This window comes from Carettochelys insculpta, chromosome 9, assembly GCF_033958435.1.
Source record: "Carettochelys insculpta isolate YL-2023 chromosome 9, ASM3395843v1, whole genome shotgun sequence".
Lineage (NCBI taxonomy): Eukaryota > Metazoa > Chordata > Testudines > Carettochelyidae > Carettochelys > Carettochelys insculpta.
In genome coordinates, this window is record NC_134145.1 from 6581279 (window position 1) to 6591892 (window position 10614).

Below are 10614 nucleotides of genomic sequence, written 5' to 3' on the forward strand. Positions count from 1 at the left end.
TTATCAAAATGACTGAAGCAGAAACTTTTCCTATGAAACAGACAAAGAAGATAATGAGATTTTCATTTACTCTGCATTTTAAAGGATGAATTGCTGCAGTGCCTTCATGTGGTCTCAGGTGTGAATGCCAAGACACTAATTATTTTTAGCTCAATCTTGGAAAATGAAGCTGTTCCAGATAAAACATTGGAAAAATAAGACATGCCAGGAAACAAATGATTTTCAGATCACTTGAAATTAAAATTAAGAAAAAAATTGCCAAAAGGTCTTCTTTTCAGTTTCCTTGATTGCTTTCCCCAGAGGTTCCAACTTTTAAAGTCAGTATTTGTTCCATTAAAAAGCAGCATGTATTGAAGAATATTTACACAAAATTATATCTGATGTTAAACAGCATAGTACAAAGAAAGAGTATTACTCTGACTTTTGTGACCGCAGTACTCCAAGTTTACAGCCACAAACAGGACTTGGAAGATGTGAAGAAGCTGTAGTCTTAAAACAAAATTTGTAAGATCTCTTCAAGTTGAAATAATCTTTTAGTAATCCATATAATATGTTTCATAAAACTCTCTGCTAACATTTGGCAAAAGACCACCATCTCAAGACATCCTTAAAATATTTTACCTTAATTAAAAATAGACATGGAAGTCCTCCCTCAACAATGCCTAAACTGTCAAGTTATCTTCTCTTATTTCTTTTTACTTTACACACTTTGAAATCTTTCAGCTGCCACATGAAACAGATTTCTCTACTCCGAGGTCCTACTCCACTCATTTCTTATATTGGTTATGATAGAAGATTAGTTCTCATTACAGGAACACTGTCAGGTCAATTTAAGTCCACAGTTTAGATTCTCTTTTTAAAGCAAACGTGCAAAGCCCAACATAAATATTGACACTCACAGAAATGTTTGTTAAACAAAAGGCTAATACTTCCCTGTATTGTTTACAACCCAAACACAGCACTTCATAAAGTGACATAGAAAGAAATATCTAATGAAAGCATTGCAGGCCACATAAGTATCCAGACGGACTAATCAATTTCCTGTGCACCTATTGTTTGTATTTTGCATTTTACTTGACAGGACAAACAGCAGAAATGGTGAAAAGTTGAATACTCTTTCAGTGTTAAAAATAAGTGATCAGTAAATCGGGTATGGAAATGGCACATTAAAAGTTGACCTATCTATATTACTTTAAAAACTAAGGGTCCAATACTACAAACACTTATAAAGATGCTTAATTTCAAACATGTGAGCAGCCTACTATGTAAGCACCACTCAAGACTGGGTGGATTGATTTAATCAAAGAAAATTTTAAACGGTTATTTGCAAGCAGGAAACCTTGATTTAAATCAGTTGTAAGAGTATTTTGTGTTTGTATCTTTTAATTATTTTTCCTAAAGAAAGGTTGATTCTTACTAGCTGGTAACCATTAAATCATGTTGACTTGCTACTAAACATACTATTTGATTTAAATTTAATCATCCTTTTTGCTAAGCAACAGGATATGCTATACCTATGTGTATTTACTTAAACAATTACACATCTTAACTTACATTTAAGAGCATTAATTTTTTTATAATTTGTATTATGTTAAAAATGGTGAAGGATGAACCTTTTATCTGCTAGATTTTTTTTTATTTGCGATTATGTCCAGCTCTATTTTGATGGAAATTAAAAGCAATTAAAAATGCACAAAAAACATTTTAAAGGTGTAAATAAAACTACTGAAAGGTGCTGGACAAAAGAAAAGAGTTTTTCAGCAATGCTTTGCACTGAAAACTGGCTTATTAAACAGAGGAAGTATTAGCCGTAGCCAGTGAACTGAAGTGCTTGTTTCTGGTCCTTCAAGATATTACAGCTTGTAGAACTCCTCCACACGTGTAGCTTTTTATTCTTAAGCTGGAAAAGCAAGACAAGCATTTCTGCTTTATCTAACTCTCAACTAGCATCTTAATTCTGAATGAACTAGGTACAGGACAGAGCAAACTAAAAGAAGAAATAATCCTACCGTACTTGCAAAAGAGCCAACTGCTCTCTGAAGTTTGTAAAGCACATCAACAAACTCCAACTACAGTTTAGATAATCACCTCCAACTGTTAAGTGGTTGACTTTCTTTAAAACTTGACAAACATCATTATTACTTAAGATATCATATTTAAATTAAATAAGTTTGATGACTTATTGAAGCCTAATGTCAAGATTAACAAATTGTTTTTAAAAATCCACAAATGTATATGTAAATTAAAAGAATTAAAATACTAATTTTTGTCCACCCTGATTCACAAGCTTAAAGTAAAGTCCATATAAACCTCTTAGCAGAAGTATGGCTCAATTGTGGAATAGACACTGGTTTTGATCTAAGATTTTGTGGGTTTTTTTTGGTAATTACTGTACCACAAAGTTGGATCATACCACAAGTAAACTCTGTTTAACTACAAGCACTTAACACAATACAAAGAATAAAATTTAGACATTCCCTATACCAAAAAATTATACAGAGTAGGATGCATTGGAAAACCCAGAAGAATGTATAACTGATTTTTAAGTGCTGTACATATTTTTGTTACTTTATAGACACTGCAAAAATTTCTTCCACAACAGTCTAGCATAACAAGATTGTAGCTTGCTCTACTAGATGTGGAAAGGACATTCTATATATTGCAAGAGGTGGAAAAAGAGACAGGAATCAGGCAGTGGCTACATTAGTGAAAAGCTCTGGCTTGAGATACCTGGAGAGTGATGTCCTATGTTCACCAATGTAGTAGAATGCCACTGCAAGCTTCCTCACCAATGTTTCCCTGCTGTTTATTTAGAGGTGCTAATTCATAAGGAAGGCCACTATAAAATCTTAATGATTTTCCTTAAGTGGCCCTCTACAGTACCAAATGATGTTTGTCCAAGTCATTTGTCATCTCTACTCCATGTTTTCTCTCCCCTTCTGCCCACTGCCTGTCACTATGCAAGTAAAGTTCTACCCCACTCACATTTGTCAAGCTACCAGTCTCTCTACATTCATGTCTAACTACTTCCATGGCAATCAGAAATGAGCAAAACAAAATCAGTTAAATCTTTATGGACTCTCACAGCTTAGCTGGATACTAGAATTGCACTCCCGATGGTTTCTGTAACATGCACACACGTGCACTATGACTTGGGCGGCATACACAGCTTTGAATGAGTACTTAATAACAGTGGAGTCCAATTCTACAATTAAGTATTTGTTTAAAAATAAAGATATTGTTAGTGGATTAAACAGTTAAAAATGCACATCATCTGAACCATTCTGCACTTGTAGCTGAATGGGTTGGATATTAATTACAGTAAACCCTCCATTTAATTGGCTAATGGGGAAGGGAGGGAGCAGCCACCATGCAGCCTGGACAAGGTGCCACAGGAGCATGTGGCGGCTCTGGCAAAAAAAAAAAAAAAAAAAAGGGTGGCAGTGGCAGAGGCTCCAACAGACTGCAGAAAGTAAACTCCTTAATTTTTTGAGTGGGAGCGAGAGGAACTTTTAAAATTTTACTGACCCTATTTCGTAAACTTCATGAGCAATGTGTGGGAGTAACACATCTGTTGTTTCCAAAGTCTGCTAAATCAGGGTCCATTAAAAAAAAAAAACCCTATCTTTTTACTGTATAGAAGCTGTATTCCTCACCCAGGCACAAATAGTGTGCAAGTACATACTCAGATCTTCTAATATGTAAAATGCCACCAGTTAAAATGGGGAGGTCTAAGAATGAGAGAGAGACAAACAGACATGCTCTCCCCCATCCTTCTTTGTAAACTCTTACTAACAGTTTTGGGCTTTAAGAGCAAAGCTAAATGGGTTACCAAACTCAGTCATTTTAAATATAAAGAACTTTCACTAGTCACAATATTTAAGCCTGACCATGAAATCTGACCTGTAAGGAGTAGGCTCTGTGAAAGCACAGGGATCCACCTGCAGAACAGGACCTGAAATTGTAATATCTTCAGAAAAAAGCCTGACATTTAAAGTCTATTTGCGCAGCACTCTGTACACAGGGAACCTAATCATGATTAAGAATTCCAGGCATAACTGCAATACAAATAAATAAATAATGAACAATAGCATCTTTTTCACTGCAGAGATAAAAAGGGTGTGTTATTTGTAGTTCCAACTATCAAAATAAACAAGCTTTCTAGGAACAACATTAAAATCAAAGGCTTTCCAATCTGTCTACAGAGGAGCACATACCTAGGATCAGGCTGATGATCTGAAACAGCACAACTAGCTTCCATAACTGCAGCCTCAAGCCCCTACAAGAAAAAAAGAAAAGAAAATTAAAAAAAGAGGGCCCGGGCTCATAACTGGCCTCCTAGGCAACACAGACAATGAACAGCATAGAGAAAACAACACATATGGCATCTTCTAACGGGCCTGATTTACTCACAGCCGCTCACCAGCTGAAGGTAATTAATACCGTGACTAGGGCTGACATATGACTCCACCGCAGCTTGTATCTTACCTTTCCCCCACGAGATCAAATCAGCCCAACTTGTGTACACACATACGCGCGCGACCAGGAGGACCCAGGGCGGGTAGGGGTAGGAGGAGCAGGAATAGTCACCCAGGCCAGGGTGGTGGGGAATGACCCGAACCTGCCTTGGGCTCGGGGGGAACCCATCGACACCCAGGCAGGGCGGAGGCCCGCCTGGTTCCTAAGGCGCAGCTCGCCCTCCCCTGGGCCGGGAGCCGCAGCCTCACCCCAGCAAGGGGCCCTGTCCCCGCTGCCGCTCAAGCAGGGGAAAAGCCGCGAGTCAGGGTGGGGCGCTCGGTAACGAACTCACCTGGAGCAGCTGCTTCCGGGGCCTGGCGGCGGCAGCTCCAACGGCAGCACCGCCAGCCGCCCGCCTCCCAGCCAATGAGCACCCTGCCCCGCCAAGCCCTCGAACCAGTCAAGAGGCAGCGCCTGAACTCCGCCCGCTTTTTTGCGTCGGCCCAATCAGCACGCCGCTTCGACTCGCCCCCTTAACCAATCCAGTGACACCCCGGGCAACCAACGACTCGGCGCGCGCAAGAAAAGGGAATTTAAAAACGCTACGGCTTTAAACGGTCAGGTCACCCAGCGAGCGAGAGCGCGCGGGCGGGGCAGGAGGAGGAAGGCGTGGCTTGCTGCTATAGCAACAGGCCAGCTGTCTGGGGACAAAGATTTAAAGAGGCACAACCCTAGGAAAGGTGAGGCGCGGAATGCATGGGAGCTGGGGGACATGCGAGGTACTCCCGGATTCCCTGCGGGATAAGGAGACAGGGTGGTGGATCGCTCGCAAGAAAAAGGCACATTGGTCTTGGAAGGTTGATTTGCACATCTCTCCCCAGTGCATTTCTGTCATAAGAACAGCAATACTGGGTCAGACCAAGGTCCATCGAGCCCAGTATCCCACCTGCCGACAGTAGCCAATGCCAGGTGTCCCAGAGGAGGTGAACTGATGACAATGATCAAGTGATTTGTCTCCTGCCATCCATCTCCCGCCTTTGACAAAAGGCTAGTCACCATACCTTACCCCTGGCTAATAGCCATCTATGGACCTAACCTCCAAATATTTATCAAGCTCTTTTTTTAAACTGTGTTAGAGTCCTGGCCTTCACAGCGCCCTCTGGCAAGGAGTTCCACAGGTTGACCGTGTGTGGTGTGAAGAAAAGCGTTTATTAGTTTTGAACCTGCTACCCATTAATTTCACTTGGTATCGCTAGTTCTTATATTATGGGAACAAGTAAATAACTTTTCTGCATTCACTTTCTCCACACCATTCATGATTTTATATACCTGCATCATATCACCCCTCAGTCTCCTCTCTTCTAGACTGAGAAGTCCCAGTCTCTCTAGCCTCTCCTCATATGGGACCTGTTCCAAACCCTTAATCATTTTAGTTGCCCTTTTCTGTCACACCCACTCTCTGGCCCTGGCTGATCTTTTCAAGGCTCTAGCAAAGGGGAAAAAAATCTTACTGCAATTAACCAGGGGGCCTCACTTAGGGCACATGACAGTGTGAGGTTTAAAACACTTTGATTAGTGACAGTCTCAGAAGGGGGGTCGTGTTAGCCTGTAGCTTCATGAAAAACAAGCAATCCTGCAGCACCTTAAAGACTAACATCGTCGTCGTCATCATCTTCAGTAACTATGGGCTCAGCGCCCATTGGTGTTTGATGCCTCTCTCACTATTTCCTTCCATCTTTCCCTGTCCAGTGCGGAGTGGCTTAGTTTCTGTAGACTGGCTCCACACCAATCTACTATACCATCTATCCCTTCTCTGTGCGGTCTGCCTCTCCTATTTGAACCGCCCATTATGCCAAATACCAGGGTCTTGATTTTTCATTTCTCATTCACTCTGCAAATATGCCCAAATAGTTGTAGGTCATGAGCTTTCCTAGGTAAGGCCAGCTTCATCAGAGTTGGAGCAGATAATAAGAATCAAGGGTTTATATGAGTGGGGGGGGGAGAGAGGTGGAGGAAGGAAGTCAGAGGAAGAGGGGAAAAAAGTGGGTGAGGTCACCTGTCTTGAATAGGACCTGTGGAAGCAGTAAATTAAGTGGGAGGCATGCAATTCCTGTGAATATCAACAGTGGAGAAGTTGCCTTGTAATGTGTAAGATAATTGAGAAATCTGTTAAGCCTCAGGTTAAATGTATCAAACTTGCAAAGGAACACCAATTCGGATGTCTCTCATCTCCTAAAGCAGATAAGGCAGCAGCTCCCAATCTTCTCGAGCTGGGGACCCATTCTGACAATTCAATAAGGCTTTGTGACTCAAGGCAATTCAAAATGGGGGATGCAAGGTGGTGAGATTCTCCCCTGGAAAAATGCACACACACCCTGCAGCCAGCTTATACCCCAGTGAGCCCCAAAATGCACCCTCCTCCTACCTCTCATGAGCTCTGCACACTATCGTCGCTGCCACTGCCTCCTCTGCATGGTTCCCCCCGCCACTTCCTTCCCCCACCTGCAGCCATGGCAGCTCCCTATCATGTCACACTGAAATGGGACTCAACTTACTTGGCTTAATGGCCAGATCCCTCCTGATAGCTGTGAAACCTATTAAGTTCCATTTCTGTGTGGCAGGGCAGTGACTGGGAGCTTAAGGAGTGAGCAGCAGCAGCATCTGCAAATGGCTCCTTAAAGAGCTGCTTGGAGCCACCCAGCTGGCAACCCTTAGAAAACCTCATGGCAACCCATAGACTGGGAATCCCGGAGATAAGGGAATATTTTTTTTTTTTTTGCAGTTTCCCTGATACAGTCTTCCTGAATGGTTTCCACTTTGTTCCGAAGTTTGTTTTTGAATTAAAGGGTTTGGTTTTTAACTTTGTCTTCTTTACCAAACAGATAATTTCTCATCCTACTCTAGAACAAGGGGCAGAAACAATACAGAAATGTATTGTTATCTCTTTGGCTTGTTAAGAGAATCAGAGAGAGACCATGGGTGGAAGAGAAAAAGGACAGGGAAAGAAAAAGACCAAACTACTTGATGCTATCAATCTGTAGTATAGACCACAGACATCAAATCTTGTACCATGTTCTAGGTCAGAAACGGGCACCCACAATCATGTGTATCTTATTTGCCTTAGTTGACAGCAGCAGCCTACAGCCCACTGGAGTTCCACCTGTGGCTCTGCAATTTCTCTCTCCCCCCACATACTCCTATAGCTCACAGGAGCCCAACACTTCCTATTCCTTTTCCAGCTCTGGGAGGGATGGAATGTGACTCAGGCAATTTGCAGTGCTCTGAAGTGGGGAGTTGGAAGCGTGGGCCTCTGGTGCCCTTGTGATGACAGATACACAGGGGCATAGGACAGCCAGAGATCTGCCAGCTGTAACTGGAGCCCCAGTGGGCTACATACAGCCTGCCTGCTGAAGGTTGCCCACCACTGTTCTATGTGGAGCATAGCAAAAGCATGCACGCCCCGGGCTAAATAGCAAGACTGAGGCCTCACATTGGCTCAGAAAAGGAAAAAATTATATATAGTGTGTGCAGCGTTTTGCCATGTCACTGTTCTGAGTGCTGCGGGGCCTGTTGCAGTCTGGCACTTATGATGAAATGGAGGTGCTTTCGGCTCCCCGCTGAGATCATTTCGCAAAGCACTTTGAAGCTAAGGTCACTCACCTTCAATCTGGCCTGGACTCTGGTGGCCATGTAAATGGGGTACCGAATGTGTAGAGCACACCATCCAGTCGTTTCTCTTTGGCTGTGGAATTCTCTTCCCTGGGATATATGCATGGCACCAACATTAATATTGTTTTGGCCCCAGATTAAAGCCACCCTTTTTACTTGGGCTTTCATTGGCATTTGAGTTTGTGTGAGATCCTTCTTTTGATATGTTTTAGTAGGTTTTATGTCCTTTTGGAGTTTTATGCTTTTAAATGTTTTTTAAAAATTTGTAAGCTGCCTCAAATATATGAAAGAGATGGAATAAAAATAGTTAATAATTTTTTTAAAATAAAGTTAAATGGTCAAATGAAAATAAGCTGATTATTTTTAGCTTCTCTAGAATACCAAAACATATCAAATGTAATCTACCATTACATTTGCAGACTTAGTTTAGACAATGCTACAAATTGGATTATTTACACAATTTAAGGTATTTTCCCCAAAGTTAGTTGTAGTATGCAAGTCATATTTAAAGCATGTGATAGCAAGATAAAGTAGCTCTGACACCATCCAAAATAGTATATTGCCATTTTGCACACTACAAAGAGCTGTCTCCTACCAAAGTTAAAACCCAAGAAAGGGACAGCTAATTTTAAACATTTAAATTACAATATACATAGAACCTGATGAAATTAAAACTAAAAAAAAAAAAAATAAAGAAATTATTTCCCTCCTTTCTCAATTACTTAAGCTCTTTTTCCATTTATCTGAGGGGCAATGAAAACAAACTATTGTTTCAGTTTTGATTGTAATAACTTTTTTAGTCAATTGCATTTTTTCATGCAGTGACACAATGTTTGGATTAAAAGCACAGTAGGCAGAGCTGTACCTTAACTATTTATACTAAGCTTTTTAAAAGTTAGAGAAATATTTATATTGGCATTAAATAGTTAAACAACAAAGAACAGTGCTTACCCAACTCAAGGTGTAAGTCAAAATTTAACTCTAAATAATTGTTTGATTACTTATAATTTATGGGCCAATCCTGCCAACACAAATTCACGTTTAACTTTGATTACATGAAGAGTCAATCAAAGCTTCCAGCTAAAATATTAGCCACCCAAATAAATCTCAGTGTCCACACACAGGAGGATCAATTTAACTAAAAAGATTTTGAAAGCAATTTAGATAAAGAAGTGGAACTTTGTTTGTATAGACCAGCCCTTGCACACGTTTTATTTCAAATGTTCACTGGGTAGAAAGGACCCAAGCACAAGATCAGGACCTTATATAAGTTTCCAAACATTCATCCTTATAATAACTTTGTAAAATGTGTTATTAAATATGGAAAAACTGAGAGAGAGGTTAAATTCACAGTCCTGTAGACGCAACATGTTTAAGTTTACAAATGTAGATAACCTTAATAATTTCAGTGAAACCATTCATATGCAAAAAGTTAAGCATGCATAGGCCGGACTGGGGTCAAGTGACTTAAGTCCACATAGCAAGTTACGGACAAACCCAGATTTAAAATCAAGCACCTCTTAGCTTCCAGTTCCATGCTTAACCGCCAGTCTGCATTAGTTCCTAGTGTGATATCAAATGCCCTCTAAATTGAGTGTGTAAGTAAGATTTAAAATAATGCTTACAACAGAAACAAAATGCCAGAAATCAAGAAAAGCATGCTTATCTCATCTGCAGGACTTTGCTATGTTGGTGATTAAGAACCAAACATCAAACTAATCCAGGGGAATTAGGCTAAATGACAAACTGTAATGAAAGTTTCTAAAGTTAAAATATAACTCAAAACTGCAACAGTATAATCATATAGTTTGTCTGTTATAGGATTTTAGCTATATTCTTGAACAACCTGACAATATCCCATTGCACAGCTATTGTTCTAGAAGACCATACAGTTGTCTTGAGTATCAATAGGAACAGTTAGCTTCGACACAGAATTGGTAACTTTCCATATTATTTGCTTTATACTACAATGAACTTTGCACTACTCTATTGGCCTCTCCAGACAGTAGCCTATTACACAGGTAAGTTTATCCCATTACCTATTTTAATTAAATACAGACTTGTTTCTGTGTCAGGGGATTTTAATTAGAGACAACTATATTTGATTGCAGCGATCAGCAACCTTTTGACCACTGTGTACCATCCAAGTGCTGGTGATACTTTTCAAAGTCAATAATAACCCTACTTACAACAGCTTCATTAATAAATTAAGACCCAGAGCTTTACTGCTTAGATGGTGGTTGGTAGATAAGCTGGTCTCTTGTTAATGACCAGGCGGCATGGCTTTGATCTAGCTTCTGGCTGCATATGGGAGGAGAAACGGGGCTGAGCTCCCTCCACATCTGTGGATGAAAATTGGCTCATGTGGCACTGTTGGCACCCGTGACCATCTTATTGGCTACATGTACTGGAGATGAGGAATTAGTATACGTGGTGCAAATTATTATACCTATAAACAAGCCTGATATTGGACATACATAGAAATCT

At 40.5% G+C, this 10614-nt stretch overlaps 1 protein-coding gene across 1 annotated transcript in view; it reads right to left on the reverse strand.

Annotated features, from left to right (window-relative positions):
* STIL (STIL centriolar assembly protein) overlaps positions 1 to 4862 on the reverse strand; it is a 33757-nt gene extending 28895 nt beyond the window's left edge. The window contains exons 1-2 of the mRNA XM_075002571.1: positions 4811 to 4862; positions 4218 to 4279 (exon numbers count right to left, since the gene is read on the reverse strand). Coding sequence (XP_074858672.1) covers positions 4218 to 4261 — 44 coding nt within the window. The 5' untranslated portion in view covers positions 4262 to 4279; positions 4811 to 4862. The remainder of the gene's footprint in view (positions 1 to 4217; positions 4280 to 4810) is intronic.
* Between the last annotated feature and the right edge of the window lie 5752 nt (positions 4863 to 10614).